This window comes from Neopelma chrysocephalum, unplaced genomic scaffold (assembly GCF_003984885.1).
Source record: "Neopelma chrysocephalum unplaced genomic scaffold, ASM398488v2 Primary Assembly neopelma1_23, whole genome shotgun sequence".
NCBI classification, from domain to species: Eukaryota; Metazoa; Chordata; class Aves; order Passeriformes; family Pipridae; genus Neopelma; species Neopelma chrysocephalum.
Genome location: NW_020897691.1, coordinates 21,811,153 through 21,834,386, shown reverse-complemented (window position 1 = coordinate 21,834,386; position 23,234 = coordinate 21,811,153). Strand labels below are relative to the sequence as shown.

At 41.2% G+C, this 23,234-nt stretch overlaps 1 protein-coding gene across 2 annotated transcripts in view; it reads right to left on the bottom strand.

The window, feature by feature from the left end:
• TXLNB (taxilin beta) overlaps positions 1–22,806 on the bottom strand; it is a 33,266-nt gene extending 10,460 nt beyond the window's left edge. Inside the window, exons 1-6 of one of the 2 annotated variants that reach the window (XM_027689750.1) lie at positions 22,617–22,806; positions 17,298–17,714; positions 15,253–15,344; positions 11,472–11,642; positions 5,242–5,436; positions 3,488–3,607 (exon numbers count right to left, since the gene is read on the bottom strand). In XM_027689750.1, the coding sequence (XP_027545551.1) occupies positions 3,488–3,607; positions 5,242–5,436; positions 11,472–11,642; positions 15,253–15,344; positions 17,298–17,700 (981 nt within the window). In that variant the 5' untranslated portion in view covers positions 17,701–17,714; positions 22,617–22,806. The remainder of the gene's footprint in view (positions 1–3,487; positions 3,608–5,241; positions 5,437–11,471; positions 11,643–15,252; positions 15,345–17,297; positions 17,715–22,616) is intronic. The other variant, XM_027689758.1, reaches the window with a different exon arrangement.
• Positions 22,807–23,234: the final 428 nt, after the last annotated feature.

The following is a 23,234-nucleotide window of genomic DNA, read 5'->3' as shown; positions in this document are numbered from 1 at the left end:
TTTTTAAAAGTTGGATGAGATCTGGATATTTATATTTCACCTTTCTTTGATATCTACTTGTTTAGGGTTTTTTTAGGAATTATAGGGTATCAGGTTTGAATGATTTAATGAACACCTTTTTGAAAACCTTCAGAGCTATGCAGTCCCTAGGCCAGTCATTACTTCGAAGAACTGGGCTTTTATCTGTATTGCTTTAATCTCAGCCAGGGTTACCTTCATACCCAGTGTGACTGGAATAACGCTGCACCATGTCTTCTGCCACAGCACAACAGATGGACAGAGAAGGCAAAGGAAAGTTGCTTCTTTTGCCTGTTAATGAAATTCTTCTCTCTTACTGACCCACATAGCTTCTGCAGCCAGTAAAAATCCAAGAGTTAATAAACTATCCTGTAGTGGAAGCAAGCCACAGAGAGCCTTGCTCAAATTAGCATGCGTTCGTATGCAGCCCGAGGTCATCTGCAAACACCAAGCTGGGAGAAAATGAATCAGAACTGATACATTTATTAATAGGCTCTGAAGTGGTAACAAGGAGGCTGGAGTATAAAAAAATGAATAAATATTACATGTGGTGTTTACAAAGCAGCACTTGAGTGAAGTGTGGTGATGTTACACTCTATTATTAGAGCTATGATAGCTGCTGGAGGCCCAGACAGTCACATCACACCCAGGACTAAAAGGACCAGTTCCCATTTAATGGCATGCATCTAGGGACTGGCTTAGAGAAAATTAAGCTTCCCTTTTTACTGTCAGACTCTGTAAATTCCCATTATGAAGAAATCTAATCAATGCCTTGCAGTCATATACTTGAAAGGCACAGATGCTTTAAACTGTGATTAATTGCACATCAAAGTTTGTATTACAAGTGCTAAAAATGTATGATAGGGAGAAGAAATCCAGGTAGTGCTGACCAGTTACAGGATGATAATAAAATTGCATCCTTAGGTCAAGTTGGCCCTTTGTGGAGGCCACACACCATTGCTGCTTATATAGGGAATTGCATTCTTGGATGCACGTGTAGAGTGAATTGTGCAAGCAGTGAGAGGACCTGCCTGTTGAGATGTACAGAGACTGCAGGAGGGGACATCTCTCCTTATCTGACTTAAAGAAGTTTTGTATAGGGGCAAAGATTCCTACATGGAAGAACTGCCTAGGAAGACATTAAAGTGAGCCTTCAAAGAGTAATCAAATAGATAAAAGAATACAATAATTTTAATTTAAGAACATTTGCAAAAACCTGCAGCAAAAGTCATGCACAGGGATATAGAAAATGCTATGTAGAGAAAGGTTCTGAAAGCCATTCTAACTTTGCACATTACTGAGCTGGAGAGAGTTACAGTGAAATGAGAAAACTCCATCAAAACCACCTTGATTTCATACATACATATACGTTGCTCCCACAGACACTAGCACAATAGCTTGGTGGGTGGGACTAAGAGCATATCAATAGGATTGAGGTGGGAGCCAAGTGTAGGGCAGCTTTCTGTGTTCTGGGCTACCTGTGATGAGTCGTGACATGCTTAATCATGCCTTGACTCATTGCATGGCTTTTGGCCTGCCACTTAAGTTCTTCAGCTAAATCTGCCTTGCTCTGAGGTGATGTTAGCCATATATCACCAGCCTGCCTCTGAGTTTTTAAGCATTAATTTGGACAGCGTGAAAAATATTCTTTGTACACTGCACGTACCATTATACACCCACTGCTTAAAGTTTTGCAGCTTGTTTTTGAACCTGTTATTTCATAGGTGCTAGTCATACATACAGCAAAACCAAAAAGAAAATCTTCCACTCTCAATTGTAGACAGTGATGACTTTTGCTACTTAAAAAGAAATGAAAATACCAAAGTTGTGCATACCAGTTCTGGATAATCAACACAAAGTAGTTTTGACTAGAAACACGGCCAGTCACAGGCAACGAGCAGCCCTAAAACTCATATTCTGTGAGACACAGCAAGAAAGATCATTGATACAAGGCTGTGTATGTCACTTTTCCACAGAGATAATGCCTGGTCTTTTACATCTTCTGTTTTGAGGGTTTTTTTTCCCAGTATCTGCAATCTGGTAGTCAGTAGCAAAACTCCCAGTGACAGCAGTAAAGTAAGTTCCATATTTGCTTTGCCATTGCAAGTGATTTCTTGGACATGTTTCCTGGGGTTTAAATCTGCCAGGAATCAATGGTCATGAAGGGAATTTTGGGGTTTGGCTTTACGTAGGTTTCACAGTGAAAAGGAATAACTCAGCTGGACCAATCAAAATGTCACGCAGTGATATGCAGATTTGCACACAGAGAAGCCCCAGCCCCTCTTCACCCGCCCTCTGTAGAGGTAGTAAAGCTGAGCAGGAGTGTGTGTTCCAGCCACAAGATCAGTGCAAAGAAAGAGGATAAATGCTCTTATGGGCAATTTTTGGTAGGAGGTGTTTGCTGTGTTTTGCTCGTGCTCTAACCCCAGGACTCAGAGCCCCACATTTTTGTCCATATTTTAAGATACTTATTAGCCATGCTTGTGCTACTGTATCTGTTTCCAGATATGGAGAGGGGATAAATGTTCTCTCTTTAGAGCTCTCTTATGCTGCTCCTGAGTTAGCTGGAGGACTGATGAAAACTAAAGCTTTCTTCCAGCTGATGAGAGCCCATCACTCCCCCTGAGTAGTCTCAGCTGTTGCCTCTGCTGAGAAGAAGTACCATGTGTCAGTGTTGAAGTCCAATCCTTTATAGATGTGAGGGTTGCTGTGAAAATACCAGACAGTCTGACAAAATTAATTTTGATCTGATTGAGTCATAAAATATGTGAGACTACAGATGGAGGAGTGTCGTCTTCCCATCCCAGCTGTGCCTGCAGATGACATCCCTCCTGGATCTGCTCTTCTCTATCCCCCTGATAAAGAGGTCCCCTCCTCCAGATAGGGAGGAAGATCCGACAAGGCTACTAAGCAGACCCAGACCCTTCCTGCCTGAAAGGTGGGCTGGCAGGCCAATTAGGGAGGGGAACTGAGAAGGGGAGGCTCTATCACAGCAAGCAGCTCCTGTGGACTCCACTGGCAAAACTGGACCTACGGGAGGATGCCTGGGGAGGCTCTGAACCTGGGAGAATAGCAGCCTTCAGCCATGTTCTTGTTCTCCTCTCTGATTGTTTAGATGTGTGCATTTATCTTGTGGGGAGATGGAGTATCAAATACCAGAGCCATTTGAAAACTGATGGCATCACCTACCCAACATCACAATGAATCAATTGCATAGTAACAGCGAGTTAGCTAGAGCAGCCTGTACTCTAAGCTACCACTCTGCAGTTTGCTTCTAAAACTAAATGCCAATGGAAGCAGCCTTTCAGAGGCTGTTCCTTTGCATAAAGCATTGATGGTAGCTATAAAAACTTCTCTGCTACTGTATCCTAGATTGGACCTGAAGAACCAATATATTAGTGAAATTGCATGCAGGGCTTATTTTGGCTTAAAGTTAGATAAAAGACAGACAGATTAGAATGATAGGTACATATTCCTTCTCTTTCTGATGTCGTTCCTCAGCTTCTTTCATCATTTCTCGAGACTGTTCCAACTTGGCATCTACCAGTTTCTGCTGAAGTTCTCTGTGCTGAAATATTTTATCAAGGTGCTGTAAGAAAATAAATTCTGCTGAATGTGTAGGTTTAATTATCTACATACAACCTTCATGCTTATGCATGTACAGCTATTAACCAAAACACTTGTAAGACAAAAATATTGCAAAACAAGAAGACAGCCAACCTATTGCAATTACTAAAAAAATCACAGCTCTAATAAGAACAAACTGTGACAGATTTTGCATGAGAAGGGAAACTGGTTTACATTATCAATTTTGACCTATTGTAGGGGAAAAAAAAGCCTTAGCATCTTTGCTAGTTTTATGGTCTACATATGAAGTCATCACGATAATCCAATATGACTGAAGATCAAATAATTGCTCATCGATAATAAATATGCTGGGGTCACACTTTTTTTAGCTGTTCAATTGCCTATGGATCCAAGGCACTGTGTGAACAAATGTGTAAATCATACCTACAGTACTTGGAAACACACAGCCCATGCCATCCTCTACGTAAATACAATCCCCTTTGCTCTGGCCACACCTGCACAATGTGGGCATGGAGGGCCTGGGATCTGGAGATCAGATCAAATGAACCAGAGGCCTCCCCTAGACTGTAAAATGTCCAGCTTCATGGTGACCTTCAGGAGATAAATGTTGCTGATAGCCCTCTTCACTCTTAATTCATTTAGGTAAAATTCATTGGAGCAAATATTCCGTGTCCCTCTGGTTTACATTTTCTTCTCATAGAAACCACAAGACAGGAATGTACACTTCCTTCATTCAGTATATGACTTCATACATGATTCAACAGATTTGGAAATGCAGGTATTGTATCAGTCATTCCAGATTGTAAAGACAGATTACTTATGTTTTATTCAGTATGATAATGTTGTCTGATTGCACTGAGACTCACAGTAAATGTATTTAAAAACAATAAAAAGACCCATTATGATATTTGTTAGCATTTGTCATAAAATAAAAAAAAAGGCAGTTGGGATTTTAATGGAGGATGGGGATTTTTGTGTCAAAATTTTCTGACCAATGCTAATGTTTACAGAAAGAATAATTTCGCATCTGTCTATTATCTGCTAGATCTTATTGCATTGTGTCTGCAAAAAAGAAAAGAATCTATTCAACTTCAGAGGGCCTCCTTTATCTGTTGTCTTAATTTTCTGCTTTGGGGAAGGGTCAAATCGCTTACATCAGAGCTCTTCTCAGCAAAGTGTATCTGGAGGGAACAAAGGATATTTGGTGTCACCAGTAGAACAGGCTATTCAGAAAAATGGGATCTGGCATGTGCTCAGTGGGAGCTTAGCAGGAAGGAGGAAAGGGATGCTGGGTTATGCCCCCAGGGATTTGGGGGAGCTATGAGGAGCCTCAGGCAACTTAGCAGACAGCTGGCACACCTTGCTGCTTGTGTGACTTGGCACCTCTCCGCACAGCAGCAAGTCTGCCATGGGTGCCACAGGAGGTTGTCCCATACAACTCCATGGCCGCACAGCCTGGCAGGCTTGCTGCAGGCATAGTCCCACTCAGAGGGCAAAGTATGGTGAGGGCTATCCTTATTACCTCTGTGAGACACCTGAATGATAGCCGGTGGGGCAGGCAGGCTGCTGGCAATGCCTTCTGCTTTCCCTGGGTTTTCTGCCTGTCTCCTCCAGCATCCAGGGTATTGCTCTTACCTCTTCCCGCAGCTCATACTGGTCAATGATGCTCTTCAGCTTCTCTGCCAGCTCCGTGTTCTCTTGGCAGAGCTTCATGTTCCTCTCACTTTGCTGCTCGATCTGAGCCTGGATTTCACTCAATGTGCCCTGGAAGTGATTAGTTATTTCTTTCCTCTTCTCATCTTCCTCCCGTGCCCGCTGAATTGTTTCCTCCTGTTGTTGAATGGGAAGGAACACAGTAGAGTAAGAGGCATAATAAGCAGTTCCAGAAAAATACTGTTTCAGAGTAGCATAAGCCCTCCCTTTGAAGGATTTTACATGTTTGCATTCCTCTTTGGAGATTTTCTTGCTTTCATCTGCTCTGGCATTAGGCGTGATTCTAAATTTACAGAGCAAATTACACACTGGCCTTGAAAAAATTAGGGAACAAAGAATTTGCATTTATAAAGATGGATGTAGAGCAGAGCTTCAGATCAAAGCAAGCCTGAAAGAGAGGACATGTGTGCATGTCTTGATTCATGATACTGCAGCACAGCTTTTGCTTTGGAAGAAGATATTTAGTGAAGCAGTCCAAAGCTCTTTTATCGAAATTCTCTTTGACTGAATTAGAATATGAACCTTTAAAATACCTCCTGTTAACTAGGAATCTTCATATCAAATGTACGGCCTTTGGGATTTTAATTTTAAGAGAAATTCATCACTTGCTGAAGAATCCATTCCAATTCCTCAAGTTTTCTCCCCTACTTTTTAACTGACATAAACATTTGCACTAATTTATTAGTGAGTGGAATCAAGGAAAGCTTGTGTGCAGTTTCTTACAGAATCAAAGCAGACATTCAGAATTATTTTTTTTACCTATTATTGAAATTCTGTTTTAGATTTGTTTATATAAAAGACAATTTGCAGCAAGATGAAAGAGAAGCTCTCCAATTATTTTTTTTTTCAGTTGGTGAGAATGCTTTTGAAAATTTTGCTTGACCAGCAATTGAGCTGTGTTCTGTTTCTAGTTACTTTTTTTAGTAAAAGAATCCTTTTCCAAAGTAGAGTTATCCCATGACTCACAGAGTTAAATCACCCATTGTGAAACTCCCCACTCTGGGGGAGGTACTGAACCTAAGCCTATATAATCTTGGGGTTTTGGGACTTCTGGTACTGCTTGTCAGATCCAGAGGAGGACCAGAAGTCCACTAGGACTGCAACTGCCACTCTCGACAAGACTGTGATCATTACTTCAATAGGACTGTGACCATCATCTGGACCAACAGGTTTCCTTTCCTTTTACTTTGTCCCCAGGGGGACCAAGTGATGCTCAGCACAGGGGCTAACAAACTCCATTCTGTTCTTGTCCCAGGGTGCTGGGTTATACATCTGTCTTTGGGGGTTAAAACCAGTTTTCTCTGTATCACTGTATTTATTGTAATCTTTTAAATAAATTGTAACTCTGACTTGTAATCTCTCTTGAGTTGGGTTCATTTCTCCTACCGGTTTACTTTTAAACCAGCACAACCTCTAACATACTGTTTAAAAAACTTTTCATGCCTCTTTAGTTCTTCATTATAGAAGTGCAGCCCTGAGCAGGGAGAAGAGTGACCAGGTGCTTTCACTTCTGGAAGTCAAAGTGAGAAATTGAACTTGCATGTCTGGAGTCCTATTTCTATGGTTTCAAAACATCCTTCCTCAAAAAATTTATTGTTTCTATAGACCAAATAGTGTTATAACACATCACTGCTGTGATTTAAAGCTCTCTGGAGTAATAAATCCAGCTGAATATAAAAAAAAGGTGAATTGTGCATCTGTCACACCAAACGGCCCCATTACAAGGTGAAATGAGACATCCTGAGAGTAACAATCATGCAAATGTACACAAACCAACCCTCTGTGCATGTGTTACTCAGAGGATCTTATTTCCTGCTCTTCTGAGGTAAAATAATTATGCAATACAGAGCACAGAGACAATATATAGATTAATCGTTAAGACACTGAGCCAGCAAGCATTTGGTTGTAGGACACAGTATTTCTCTGGATCTTTTCTGCTTCAGAGAAAAATATATTTGAGGAGAATATTTGCTTGGGAAGGGGGTCTGGTGTGTGTGCCAGAGAGCTCCTCAGAGTCCCTCGTTTGTTAAATCCTTGAGATCCCAGTCACAGATTAAGGCTCAGTGTGGGTGAGAGGAGCTGGCTAAGCAGAAGGACAACTGTGTGGCTACAGCACTGCACAGAGACTGACAGGCATTGCCTCTTCCCTGTTCCCAAGACCAAAAACCTCTGTGCTCAGTGCTTTGCCATGAGTGGAGCTTGCTGTGTCGCTGCTAGTGCCCAGCTGATGGTAGGCTGGTGCCTGGTCCCTAAGGTAATACAGTTTTAATCTTACAGGCTTCTAGGTGCTACCAATAATAGCATGAGAAAAGTGATAGGACTTTGGAGGTGTCTGCTTTAAACCTGAACCTTTACTAGCCTATGGCTGAGGCTGTGTCTGCACTGGAGCCAAGGAGAGGGCTGGATGCCCACGGTGCCAGCATCAAAGCCCTATATCCCTGCCAGCTCTGCTTCAGGGCTGTGGGGCCAGCTCCCCTTCACCCATCTCACCTAGGCAGGCACAGTCTGGCAAACCCCAAATCATCATTATCACTTAGGTTTTATTATCACAAGGCTACAGCCTCAGCTATTTGCTTGTACCCATCCCTGGCACCTGAGAAAATGCATGTTTTTTGAATACTTCCTTAGTGTTTCCCATTTCAAGACAACACAGTGTAAAGTAAAATCCTGAAGATTTCCCCCAAATGGGAGTCTTGAAGACTGATTACTGTTTTGTGTTACTGCTGTTGCAGCTGAGGTAGCTGCGTGGAGTCCAGAGCTCCTGGCTGACTTGGTTTTAGGGAGCAGAGCAGAGGCTGTTTGGCGTAGTGAATTCTCAGCATCATCATGGTTAATTCCTAACATGCATACAATGCTTGGTCTTGTCAGATACTTCACTGTCTACTTATTCTTTTAATAGCTTTTAAGTAAGTGTTCAATTTTAGTGAGAAAAATAAAGCATTGTAAATTATTTTTAGATTTCCAGTTGTGGAAAGCTGAAGTCCATCCATAAACTATTGTTCTTGTTTCTCTGTCTTTTCTTAATCTTCACACTCCATGTCAACTTTTCAAAGACATATTCTTGCATCCTACTGTAATACTGCTTTTGCTCTTGTGTTTTGCTGCTAAAAATGTAAGAATGCATTGAATAAAACCTTGTAAGATCAAGACAAGGATATTTTGCAGTTTGGGATTTAGCACAGGAATGTGAGATAATTTGAAAATAGTAGAGCGTGTTTGTCTCTGGAATTGTCCTCATGCCTCTCTGGGCCAGCTCAAGAAGATTGTTGGTCTGCTGAAGTCCTATCAGCCAAGAGGATATAAGAATGAAATCTTTTTTTCAATTAACCATTTTCTTCATTCCCCGGCACCACGGTCTGAGACAGTTTGGAGCTGAGCCCACAGTCGAAGCTGTTGACTTTTGTGACATTTGTATGAAAGTCATTGCTTAATGCCTGGTGGCAGGAAGGACAGGGGACCTGAGATGTTCATGTCACTGCAAGATACTAAGTAGCTACCAAACTGTCAAATAATTGACAGAACATGAACTCCATGCAGAGAAATTAATTGCTATTTTTCATAGGAGACCTACTCTCTATTGCAGTGGGAATACATTCTGCTATTTCATGAACCTTTATTCTGCTTTTCTTAGAGGGAGAATTAAATGTCTGTGTAACTGCAAGGAAATAATCAGAATACCCGGGCTGTATGCAAGTCAGAATTTGAGGCTGGTATCCAATACTAACCAGAAATTTTTCTTCTCTGATCTGCCCTGTGGATTTTCAATACAGCTCCACATTGCATATTCATCACCACTTGGCTGCATGGATCTCCAGTTAATGGGAATTCCACACACCAGCTGAGTGAAGATGACACTTACATGACGTGATGTGCATACAATATACCACATGGTAAGTCAGAGATGGTTCGTGATCTGGGCAGGCCAGGTTTCTCCTTTGTTATTGAAATGGCACAATCTCCTACAGATTGTATTTTCCGTGATTTGGAACATAATCAGAGGTGCTAATCCCAAACACAAAAAATTATGAATAAGCTTCTCTGTCCTGCCAAAACCAAAATAAAAACATTGAAGTATGAGATTTTAAAAATAACATTTGACGGATTTTCTTCTTTTGGACCCTTTCAGTACAGTCTTAAGTGAAAGAAAATTGCACTCAGTTAAATAAACAGAACATGCGTTTCCAGAGAGTCACAGATCTCCAGGAGCTAAAGCTTAAAGGCAAATATTCCAAGAACTATGCTAAAATTCTCAGAGAGATGAAATTGGATAAAGATAATGAATGCCTTTGTTTATTAATTTAATTTGCATATATTCTGCAAGTCTATTTTGTCTTACTGTCTTATTTAACTTTGTTTTTTCTACACTGAAAGCACAGCAACCAGAGGAAAGATTGTATATTGGGTTTCTTAAAATGTCTCCAAATTCTTTGAAAGAAGTGGCCGGAATTTGAACACTTCTTCCTACTACCAGATCAACTCAGGTACCTTTCCTGACTCACCTGGCATAAGCACAGGATAAAAATCAGAACTAAGTCTGAAATTGATAGGTTTATTTAGAGGACCTAGTCACAAGGCAAAACAGCCCAACAAGTGGAAAGGTGCTGGAAAGAGACTTTCCTAAATGTAAAGCTGAAATGTGTGATGAAATATTTATATACAAAGGGGAAGGGAAAATCATGCTCTCTAGTAATGAGATTAATAAGCATAAAGTAGCTGGGAAATTGTGTGAGAAATTCAACCAAATTTGTTCCAAATATTTTTTCCAAATATAATTAGTTTTTCTTTATACCCCTGTCTCCACCAACTTGTTCCCCTAATATTATTTGTTTAGTAATCTCAGTTAAGGCTATGCAAAGCACTGTACTCTGTACTCTTAATTCACTTTAGAACTGGCGTGTATTTCTGTTGAAAGATTTTGCCCACAGACAGTCTGGTAAATCAGTGGAAATCAATATTGAAGTACAGTTCAGATCTGGTACAAATTACAGGCACATATTTAATTTTCACTACTAGTTCTGTGCTACTATAACTGGACACAGAGATTTGCTTCTAATTTCCCCATCTGTTAAACTGCTTTTATCCTTCTACTAGTGCACAGTTTAAATATATGTGTGACCATTGCCCTCTCCCAGATGTATTCTTATCAGTGTACAACGAAAGTTAGAGCTACACCCTGAAGGCCCACTCCTGAGCTGGTGGAAATGAATGAAAATCCATTACAGTTAATAGGGGTTATATCAGGTGGAATTCTTGCTGCTGACAATTCATATATGTAATTCTATACATAACTATATCCCCATAAAGAAGGGGGTTGAATAGATGAAAGCAGAGGCTTTTTGTATAATAATAAAACCACCATCACTAACATGTCCTCAGAAAAAAAAGGACAATCACAACAGTAATATACTTTGTGAACCTACAATTTTCAGGAAGCATAATCATATTATAAACTTCACATTTAAATGGTGTGATGCACCAAGCAATAGGCAGACATATGGATCCCAGCCTTTCGATACTCCAGAAAATTTCCTCTTTGAACTGATTCTTGTAATCCAAATTACTTCCACAATGTTGGCATTCTTCCTGTCTTATGTTTGATGTCTTGAGGCAAATTTCCTGATTGACTGACCTTCACAAATCACTTGAAAAAGCCCAAGTACTCAAATTACATGAAAATACCCACCAGCATTCTGTGAGTCTACTGGAGCAAAGCTGGTGTCCCTGTTATTCTGTCCATGCATATGCATTTTCATCTGCAGTCTCAGGACCTGGTCTGTTAGCACCACTGCTTTTCTGTGCACTGAGCTCCCTGCTCATGCAAGGAGGGCTTACAACTAGTGTGGGCAAACACAATATCCAAAAGTGCTTGGATATTTCCAAATGAGAAATAAAGAGGTCTTGGTGTAAATGGACCTCAAGACATATAATTATATAATATATAATTAAAACATACAATTATATATTATGTATTCTTATATATATTATATACTACCTATCCTGTACAGTATATAGTATATATAATTATAACATATAATTCTATATTGCAAGTACAGAAGCAAACGTCTCTTTGACCTGGTACTAGAGCAAGATGGGAAGGCATCAGCATCTTCTTCCCCTGCACTGCTCAGTACCTTGCTGAGGCCACCACCCACCTTGAGGTTTTTGTTGTGTCTCTGGAGTTCCCGGCACAGGCTCTCCAGCTTGCTGCGGGCAAGGATGGCTCGGCTGTGCTCACTCTGCAGCTGGTCCTTCTCCTTGGTGATCTGGGCCTGCCTCTTCTGTAGGTACTTCAGCTTTTTCTGCTCGGCACGGTGTTCTTCGAGCTGGGCAGGAAACAGAGATTAAAATGAAAAAAAAGACAGGCAAAAAGAAAAGAAACTGAGCTTTTTTGGTTTAGGGAGCGTTCACACTTTCTCTTAGGAAATGTTTTGTATTCGTCAGTGCTAATGGGAGAGGGGAGAGGGAGCTGGAGAGAGTCCCAAGACTGCTCAGTGCAACAGTCCCAAGTGTGCTGTAGTGTGGGCGGGTGAACATAATTTTTAACACTCTTGTCACACCATTTCAGCCCTTTCAGCCCTTCCTTCTTTGGTTTGAATTTTTTGAAGGACATCTGTGAGGTTTTTATTTTTGTTTTGACATTAGGAACTAGAACAGTCAGTAGTGCTTTATGCAGTGAGATTTCTCCAGATCATGAGATAACACAGTAGTTGCTCATTCTTTTTTACAGTTTCCTGAAATAAAAGTGGCTTCCCAAATACCCAGGAGCCTTCTGGAAAAAATAGCAAGACAAGTGCTGGAAACCAAGAATGCTTGTCTGTGTGGGAGCCTTGTTGCTGATGGAGGAAAATTCTCTTCAGGGAAGAGCTTCCCAAAATGTCATGTGGGCACCTACTCTTGCCAAGCTCCTCTTGCTTGCACGACCATGTGGGAGCATCTGTCAGTTGTGTTTCTGGAGGTCCTACCATCAATAGGAGTGGGTTATGGGAAGTCAAAACTCTTTTAGGCTCTTTGTCTCCATATAGTTACTGAAGGAAATGTGGACAGTCCCTGATGTTCATTTGAGAACCTCCTGTTCCTGTGGGTGCATGGCTCCTGCCCTCCCTAGAGGGCTGATGGGGAGGAGATTGTATGTGGAGGGGAGAATGAGGGGCAGCAACAGAATTGCTAATATCAGTCCCTGCACAGTCTGGTCATTTCTTTTGACACATGCCTATTACTGTCTGCTTGGAGAAAATTTCCTGTACTGTAAATTAACCGTCAAGTCAAAGAAGCATTTTCTCTCTGAAGCTTTTAATGACTTCATCTCCCATTCCAACACACAAGAGCCCTCCCCGCTGTATCACAGGCGTGCATACATTGTGAGATATTTCTGAAGTCTAGATGTTTTCTGGTTGAAAAATAGTAGCATATGATCTGCAACATGCAAGCTTTAATAATAGCAGTTGCTATGAAGACTATATTATCTAATAATATGGTACCACTAGTATTAATTATTAACCCCAGTGTGACTGGGAAAGTCTGTGAGCACTGGGGAATGATGTGCAGCTCAAACAAGACAGTCAGCAAGCATCATATTTTTACACTTTCTCTGCTCAAGGATCTGTTTTCTGCAGTTGTTCTGTAATTTATGCTTACAGTAGAGACCTCTGTGTATTATTAATCAAATCGCACCTATGTGTACCACAAAACAATGCGATCGCCAGCTTGGAGTATATTTACAGCTTATGTCCAATTTTCAGCATGTGCATTGTGTTTTACTCCCATAGGTCAGAATAGGGCCTTTCGAATCTATTCAAGCACTGACATAATTTTTCTAGTATTATAGGAAAAAGAATAGCCTTTCTGTAGTTAAGGCTGAAATTTTTTTCCTTTAAAAGCTTGATTTTGTTCCCTTCCACTTTCATTTGAGAAACATAAAAAATGTTCCTTTTGCTTTGCATTTTGCATGTGCAGCCAGTGCTGAGTGGATAATGATTTACCCAAATTTCACGATTCACTCAAACTCTGCATGAGATAGGTGGTTTAGAATAAAGTAGGTCTTAATCATAATAAAAGAAGTCTTCCAAGCATTTTTTACCTTTTTTTTTTTCCCATTAAAATAACTTGTGCTAGAAACTTGTATTTCAAAGTTCTCAGGAATATCTAAGACTATTTTTGCACTGAGAAATGGTAAATAGGAATGACAAAAGGGCTGCCAATGATAAATTTTTAAGAATAATTAATGAAATATAAGCTAAAATTAAATGCAAATAGAAGGAATTATGATTTTTGGAAGGCTGATCTAGAGAAAAAAACCAGTCAATTTAGGAAAAAAAGTTTTGTCTTGACCCCACTGCAGATGATGACAACACTTCTATTTATTTATTAGCATATGGTTCTTGCACCCAACACTTATGAGACCCTCAAGATCTCTGAAAATAAGACAGTCACAGCTTGTGCCCAAATGGCTATGCTGTCTTGCTTCCCCAACCTCACAGGCATGACTTCTTCCTTCACCAGCCTATGCTCTTCCCTGATGCCTTCTGTTGTGTACTCACAGTCACTACAGACTGTGCCAGGGCATGTGCTGACAGATAAATAACATATTGCTGGTTGGCCATGTGGAAGGGTTGGTGCTGCATTGGTCCCCAAGTACGAGGAACCTCTTAAGCCACAGCCAGCCCCAACACTACCTAAAGCAGGGGAAGCTCAATCTGCCACATGGCTACACCTTCCTGTGACCTGTGGTGCAACAAGTGTTTGTGTCACCACATGGCCCACCAGACCAGGGGGCTGATCTGGATGGAAAACAACTCAGCAAAACAAGATGTGATCTGAAGTGTGTGATGGGGATAGACAAGAGGGAGCAGAGAGAGCTGACAAGCTATTAATCACGCTACATCCCTCAGCCACGCTGAGTGAGCAGTGTAAGGCTTTCTCCAACAAGCTTTTAGTTGTATTTATTGAATGATTTATTTCAGTGACATTGCACAGTATGTCAAAAACAAATGCTCAGTATTTTTGTTTTAGCACCTTTCTCCTGCATGGGTTACTGGAAATAAGGTCCCTGTTTTATACATTGCTGCAATGCTGTTTGAATGCAGTGAAGAGTACTTTATAGAGGAAGAAGACCTATTTCAGTTAATCTGAGAGCATGAATTCCCTTTAAGCATGAGATAAACCATGAACAGAGGATTTCATGTGAAAAAAGGGAAAGTTAAACTTCACATTATGATGAGACATGGACACATCTGTGCATAAAACCAATTACAAAGTCAATGATCTGCTTGGCACATTTTTCAGCACTCCACAAACTGTAAAATGCTGCAGCCTTTTCATTTGAAAGATTTTCACAGCTTATGCTCATACAGTCCTTTGACTACTCAGAAAAAAAATTAATTTGAAAGTAACCCATCATCAGTGTGGAAAGAACAGAGTTGGGTAGGAGGCATTGTTATAGGGATGATGTCATGTTGGCAGAGGCTTTGACTCTTCATTTCATCGTGTTGTGTTTTCTCTTACGATTAGCTCCAGTAGTCTATTATCTGCTTCCTAATATTTTATACTAAGCCCTGTATTATTTTCATTTTAATTAAATGATTGATACGTAATTTAAAGAAATAATCACTTACAGATGCACGCAAAACTCCTTGCAGAAGGTGAAGACAGAAGCCTAGACATTAGTCTCCAGTGTAGGTCAGTTTGGTAGATTTGCTTTTAAGCATGAACATTCTGCCTCACCAACATTTTGACCCAAAGTTCAGCTTGTTTTCCTCACTTTTTACTTTTTTTTCTCCATCTTACCCATAATCATTTGACCATGACAATTATTTTGGGATTCATTTAGCACAACAGACAGTACTATTACATGAGATTTGACCATGCTGCATGACAAGTTTTTTATACCTTCCTGTATGGACAGATTGTACAGAAAAGAACCAATACTGTACTAACCAACTCAGCATACTTCTTAAACAACAGGTCCAACTTCTCTTCTGGAGTATTCAGTTTATTCAAGCTTTGCATCAGTAGGGTGGCTTCTTTTCCTTCAAAAAAGAAGAAGAGGAGATTTGATGGTAGTTTGGTTGATGTTCTGTTATGAAATTGGTTGTTTGATGCATGGATCTGGAAAAACTCAGAGAGAAATAAGGTATTTTGGAAGGAAAGGAATATTTTTTGCTATGAACTTCTAGGGTTTTCCCCATAAGAACAAGCCTGCTAGAATCTTCCTCCATTTCAGACCTCAGTAATGTGCTCTATTCTAGCAAAAGCATTATCTGTGAGATGCTTTTGTCCTGTGTAATCTGATTTTCATTGAATGTTTTTGCAACATGTTTAGGTCATATACATGGCACATTTGACTGAAATAGGGAGAGAAAGGCCCTGGACCCCGAAGGCCCAGGAATAGATCTCTTTGCAAGTGAAAGCAGATCAGAACTGGTGTACTCAGCTCCTTTGCTGCTCAACTCATACATGACATAAGGAAGATTAAGTTAGGTATGGAGACTGTGGTGTGGAAGTCAACAATCAGAGAGTAGTAGGTACTGCCAGCCAGGTCTGGGCTACACGATACTCGTGTAAATCAGTTCCATGAGTTGGTGAAGAGAGTATGTATACCAGAGAAAGTCTAATAACTCTCTGGGGTGTGAATAGCTAAATCACTGCATAGCCATTTAAGTATTGCTTCTCCTCTGATACCTCTCAGTATTCATTTCAGCCCCAAGCATGAGCTTGAGCTTGAACACTGCTTGTTCATCAAAGTGTCCCTGGCATCCCTGGAAATAAGGTTGGCTGTGGTGCCAGGGGCTTAGACATGCTTTTCCAAATGCTCCCCTTTCCCAAGGCTGTGAGACAAAATCTGTTTTCTGCTTTAGGCTGGACTTTTTCCATTTCGAGTCTAGTGCAGTCCAGAAGTACTGTCAGTGGAGAAAATCCTTTATTTCACACTAAATTCTCTCTACAGCATCTGTATAAATAAGTTGAAGAGAGCTAAAATCAAATCCTAATGTGAAAACTGTTGCAAGTGCAACTGGAGCACTGTGTGTTGGTAGGGTTTTCAGTAAGCTTGCTGGGGTACCAATAACTGCACCAAAGCCAAGGCAATAGAAACTGAGGAACTTTCTTCTGGAAATTCAAGGAATTTGGGAAAAAAATCTATAATCTGTCCTATGCTTAGTGTCTTGCCTATAAGAACATTCTGTGGTTATCTCTCTACAGGCTTAGTCTGTGGTTGGGTTTGGGTTCTCATGCAAAGCAGAAGCTTTAAGATTGGCCAGAGTTAAATGCAGGAAGGAAAATAAATTACATGTTTGTTAGATTGGAATGTAACTACATTGCTCTCTAGTGGCTGCCCAGCAAAAAGGACAAGCTATACAAAAACTTGCTGAGACTTCTTTCTAGCTCAGCTAACAGCCCCGCCAGGGCTGAAGTGCTCTCTAAGCACTGTGCTTAGAGAGAATAAATATATTAGTTTATTTCACATAGTCCATAATGAGTCCAGAGGTTTCCTAAAATTTGCTAAATCAAAAATAACCTGGGCATGACAGTGAATTTGTTCTGCAGGTTCCCACACCACATAGTAGCACCATTAGCACCTTTGTGACTGGTGAGTAGTCATACCTGAGGAAGCAGGAAAAGAAAAATTTACTGAGGCACAAATGAGAGACTGGGTTTTCCTTTGTCTGAGAAGTGACTTTGTGCAGAGTGTTGTCAGACTGACAGCTATGGATAACCACTTTGGGCGGCCCAGTAGTACATTAGATTTGTGTGATACAATCCTAAGCTCTTTCCTTTTCAAAAGGACTAATATCTGTTCCAGCCTACATGTTGGGTAATACCAAAAATAATTATTAGTTAGAGAAAAGTTGTAATGGTCACTGTAATTTTCAGTGGTAACTGAAGGTTCCTATTATCCATGGCAGAGACTTAAAATGGAAAAGAGTAAGGACCAGGGAGTTCTTACTTGTGTTTGCAGAAGGGCTGCGTATGTAAATACTTGCCTAGTCCTTTCAGGATTTTCTTCTCTAGCTTTTGCTCCTTGTTGCTGCTGGGCTCCTTTGCTCTGCAAGCATCTCCAGGAGTCAGCTTCTCTTTCTCACTCTCCTCATTTCCATCTTCATACTCAGCATCCTCCAAGCTGCCTTGCTCTCCCTTCTTAGGCTTGTCAGTTCCTGTAGAAGTGTTTTCCTTCTCCATCAGGCTCGTGGCAGACCCGTAAGTTTTAATGATGTCCTCCAGCTGCCGGCTCAACTCCTCTGAGATGTCACACATGGTTGCTTCAGGCCAGGCACTTGGCTGCTCTGTGGGGACTGGAGCAGGGGACACCAAGCCAGGGGCAGGTCTGTCCCCACTCTGCCCCTGGGTATCCTGCGCGGGTGATGTCGGAGACTGGTCATTCTCCATTCCTAGTGCAGTACCTGGCAGCAAACAAATGGAGGGTTAACTTAAAAGCACACAGAATTAGTCATCGAACTGTTCCCAAAGCTTGGCCAACATGTGAGCGATTTTGTGTGAAATTTGAAATGGCATCTCATCCATTAGCTCTGGCTTGATAAATATATCACACTTAAATAAATAACCAAGGTGATTTGCCTGCAAGGAGAAAAGCAAATTATATACTTTCCAAGAGAAAAACCTACTGAAATCTATCACTTGAAAATGGAAAACCTCCTATTCCCATTGCCAGCAATGACAGATGAAATGACACCTGAGTCACTTATACCATTTTCCTTCCTGAACACACCATTTGCCACATGTTTACTTTTCTTGATCTGTTTACCTGCAACGCTGGCTACCGGTATAGGCAGCTTCACTTCAGAGCTGCATTAGTTTCATTTCCTATTTTTCCCCTGTCAGCACATGTTAAGTCAATAATCATGAAAAATATTTTAAATGAAACTGGTGGACTGAAATTTGTCCTGTGCCCTTGGAAAGCCCAGCATGGTGCTTGATGTACAAGAGACCTGGTTTGGTACTGTCACAATAACAGCAAAGAATAAGATAAACAACTCTAAACCACCCTTCTCTTGTACTTGCTGCGTGCTGCTGACATCTTTTTTGACAAAGTACAAAAATAAGAATAAATCACAGTGAAATTAAACCAACCAGACATAACATGGTTTGATAGTCCATAGTGTTTTCCAGGATGCATTTCAGCTAATTTATTCCCAGTTTGCAAAGGGAAGCTTTTGATTTCTCATGTCTCTGAGCAGCTGCACTGAGCCAGGCAAATACAAAGTCAAAAACATACCTGTGTTTCTTCAGAGCCTGCTCCAGTTTACCCAGAACCTGGCAATGAGGGTGTCAGCAAGAGCATCCTGGGCACCTGCTCCCAGCTGCTGCAAGGTATGGGCCAGCAGAAGCTGCATGTAGCTAAAAAACTCAGTGTAGAGAAGGCTCCTTCCCTCTCAGAGTGCCAGCAGAGCTGCTGGCACTACTATGTTGCCCTCAAGAAGTAGTGCAGAGGTGGGAGGTGCACAGATCGGCCTTGCTCTGCAACTAGCCCCTACTTCTGCTTGACCGCAGACTATACTCTTTTCAACCATCTTTCTCGGTCTTCTTCAGGCTGATTTTTTTCCTCTCTTTAATGATATGATTTACAATGGTGCCAGTGGGGAAGGACGAAAGGAAGAAGCTTGCTTAGTTGGTTCTGTTCCAGCATCTGAAGCAGTTCCTTTCTTATTTTTTAAAAGACAACTTGCTTTGAAAACATGGAGCTAACTGGGAAGCATTTTGTTCCCTGTTCATGCAGGCTGTTAACATATATCTTCTATAGTGTCTAAATTTCTTCAGCTTTCAAAATTGTAAACTAGCATGGCCAAAGGTGGTATAAGATAAGAGAGACGTCATTTACTGTAATAAATGACTTGGTGTTTGTTATTAAACTCTCCCCAGTCAAAGTGATGTTTGCAAGTGCAGTGATGGCCATCGTTAAACAACATTTTTCAAGATTTGATTTTCTATATGACTAGGCTTGCAGATAAGATAGTCAAACAAGTTATCATCTCTCAAGCAAATAATTGAAAATTTTGAGTGGGGCTCAGGATGTGCTTGAAAACTCTTAGCTATAAATCCATGCCCCTGCAGTCCTCCCATAGGTACAACTTGCCAGCAGAAATAGCTTAGGCAGTTGTCTGGACCTTGTCTCACAGACCCTTCAGACAGTTGCATCCCATTCTGTCCTCCTTGTGGCATTGTCATGATATCACTACAAAATGATTGTAAAATTATATCTGTCTGATTTGATGTCATATTGAGTTTAACTTACACTGAAACATTAAACCCTATGTATGCAATTTAGGTAAATAATTCCAGATAGCATGAATATTAGCCTGCAGTTTATGATCTTTTTTTTAACTAGGGTTAATTGATTGCCAAATAATTCATGGTCACTGAGAGTATTGTAAATGCCAAGCTAGAAGCTCCACAAAGTATGTGTTTATCTCTGACATGTTCAGTCTAGTGTTTACAATTGTAATCATTAATTTGAGCTAATTGGCAGTTGGAATCAATCAGCTAGAAAACCCAAGATCACCAGCTCTTGTTTAGGTAGAACAAAACTCTCTTTTTTTTTAATATGTTCATCACAGAAGGAGAACAGGATTGCAAAATGTTCCATTTCCAAACATGAACTTCTCTTCTGACTATCTCCCTCTCTCTGTAAGAAGGCACAAACTGATGTTCTCACCACACCCTGACTCTCTCCCTTAGGTGCCTCCCAACTCCCAACTTCATCTCTCACGGAGCAGCACTGTCTGGCTAACGGTTTCCTCTTACATTAAACACGAAGTATGCCTGCAAATACAGTAGGTTTTAAATCAACAGTGGCAATCGATCTATGCAGGGTGTTGCTCAGTAATAAGGGAAAAGCATGGGTGAATGAAAGAGAAACTGGATTTTTAGAATCAAGGACACAAGATGTTTACAAGCTGGCCTTGCAGGAAATCATCCCTAACATACATTCCTAGCTAGAAGGGGATTAGTTATAATCAATCTCTGAAACCATAGAAACGTGCATCTGCTGAGGTCCTGTCCACCAGCCCAGAATGGTGAGCAGGCAGGAACCTCATAAACACCCAGCGATGAACCTTTAACCCAAGGATGCCCACCTGCTGGGTCATACCGGGGATTGTATTTACTCACACAAATAAATATCCAAATGTTTTACTTTGTTCTTCTTCAGGCTAAACCAGAGGTCTGATAAATTCTTTCCAGCACAAACACAATGCCCGTGAAGACTTCTGTACCTTGTTTTGCACAACAGCTTCCACAGCATCATGGAGTTTATTTTGAGGGAGACAGGGCAGCTCTCATCTGCTGAGAGTTGCCTGCTTACAGCCTTTGACGCTGGGAGATTTTACTGCATTTGGCCCTGGTTCTCCTCATGCTCCAGCCTGTTTAAGCTTGATGCAGATAAGAAATTCTACCTTATCAGGCCATAAAAGACTTTCAGTGCCAATTTCACCAAGACGCAAAGTGTTTACATTATATACTATCTTAGACACAGTAATGCCTAAAAATTAGGTGACTGAGTCCAGTAGAGGAATTCTTTGGTTTCTCAGACTTGCCTAATTTTACACTACCCACCTCTTGAGTTTTGCAGCTCCTACTACCACTACTGTTGCCTCCAGGCACCTGAATTTCCAACACAGCCTTATCCTGTTTTATGGCAAAGAGGAGGACTGACCAGTTATCTGACAGAGTCTGACGACTGCATCTTGTTTACTCTTTTCCTCCTATGTTCCCAAATTGTGGACCTGTTCCACAGCTCTGAGATCAGCACCTTTCTTGGCCCTGGTGCTTTGGATGGAAACTTGACCCCAGACACTTGTGGTTGCTGCCAACAGATAGTCACTGTGGCCCTCCTCTGCTGCAACGGGAAACACCCTCAAGAGCCAGAGGGTGTTGCTGCCTCACTTCTGTGAGAAAGACTCTTCTGCCTTCTCCTCCTTCCTCTTTTAAAAACTTGGGAAAACCCAGGAGAGCAACAGAGCTCTCAGAATAGCTGAGCATACAGCATAGCTGCAGCTGCACTCAGAGGCAACAGCGAAAGGTGTGCTGCTCAGATCAGTCTCGTTACATGCTGAGTTTGTTTGTCTCTGATCATATCCCTTAATATTTCACATTTGCAGCACAACTTGCCTTCACTGTGCTTTGACAACAGCCGGTATTTCCAAAGTAAAAGGTCAATAGGCAAGAGTCAATGACTGATTTAGCAGAGCTGCAACAGCCATCCCTCTGCTGCTGGGGAAACTGTTCCCATGCTGGGCTGCACCAGCCCACCTCGCACCACTGGAGCCAACACTGCTGCCCAGGCACACTCCTGGCATAAATAAAGCAAAAATTAAATGTTTTCTTCTTAGCTTCTCTTGCAGGTTGTCTTAAAGACTGTCACAGAGCTTTGTTTATCTTTGTTAGACAGTGTGCTTCCCCTTCTTTTTCATGGAATTTGTTTCTCCCTTTCCTTCTAGAGGTTTTACAAACTGTTCTATATTTAGCTTTTGCCTCCTCATGTATCCAGCAGAAGGACACATGGCACCTGCTCTGCAGCCAGGAGCTATTTTAAGCATTTCTAAAATGGGTAATGGGATGGGTACTCAGCACTTTATGCTCAAAATTCACATATTCACACAATTCTCTAAAACAAAGCTTTTCATACACTTGTATGTTTGCAGTGAACATATGCTGATAAAATCAGAATTCTTACCTTGACATAACACTAGACAACTACAGTAACATGTCAAAGCAGAAAACATGAAACTCTGGAATGGCCCACACTACTGTAGCTCCAATTACTCTCCAGAAAAATACAAGTACCTTTTTATAGTCTAGACACCACCCTATGTGTTACTTCGGAAAATGATGATAAAGCCAGCTACATGTTACATTTGAATAGCTTTATGATTTATACACAATTTTCTAGTACGAAACTGAACAAAAGTTTGGAGGTTTCATGGCAGGTTTCCATACAGGCTCAGAAACAGACTCAGAGACTTTCTGAAGTCCCCTGCCTCACCTCACGTTCAGCACCTGAGTCTTGATCACTTACTGTTGTAGCAAACCAGCCATGGCCCGTTGTCTCACTTCAAGGCAAGCTCTACCAAAATAATCTCAAAATTTTTTGATCACTCAAGCATTTCTTACTTTCACCAACAACCCTAGATACTTGCCCATTTTCCTCAGGTGTCACACAGTGCCCAGGCTTTTAAGGTTATTCCTAGAAAATGTGTGCTGACAATCCAAAAGGGAAGTACTCACATTAAAGCCCTTGTGCCATGCCATCAAGCAGTGACTGTAAGGAAGCTGTTCATCTAACTTACCAGAGCAAAGAGAAGAGCTGAGCAGAGAAAAAAAAGTCAAGCAGAAATCTCAGACAAGGGCACACCAGCAACAGGACACTGCCTCTGTAATCTTGCCACTGAGGGAAGAGGGATAGGAAGACCAAATGAGGAGGGAGGGACAGAGTGACACAGCAGGAGCAAGCACTGCAGGGACTGAGTGCACACTTTGTAGGGGACAGTCTCTGATAGGTGCACAGGGAAGCTGCCTGCTGGCTGGCAGTGTAAGCTAGCTATGTTGGCTATTCCCTGCTCTGACAGAGATAGCACAAGAGGTTAGAGACTCGAGCCCTCTGAAAGAGAAAATTAAGGAAGGATACTTACATGGCTGCTACCCTTCAAATTTAAGTCTTAATCCCTCAACTGCTTGACTTGTTGTGTGGTGTGAAATTTGTCTGTATTGACTATGGATTGGTCAAAATTGGTTGAATTTTTCTGTCTGTATCGCAAAGACTAGGATGGCATTCCATAATGTGAACTCCCAGTTGTGACTGCCCTTTGCAACCTGGGATTTGGGCAGGATTTGTTAAAAACAGATTGATTCTTAATCACAGACTCACCGGCTGGAAGGGACCACAGGAGGCCTCTAGTTCAACCTCT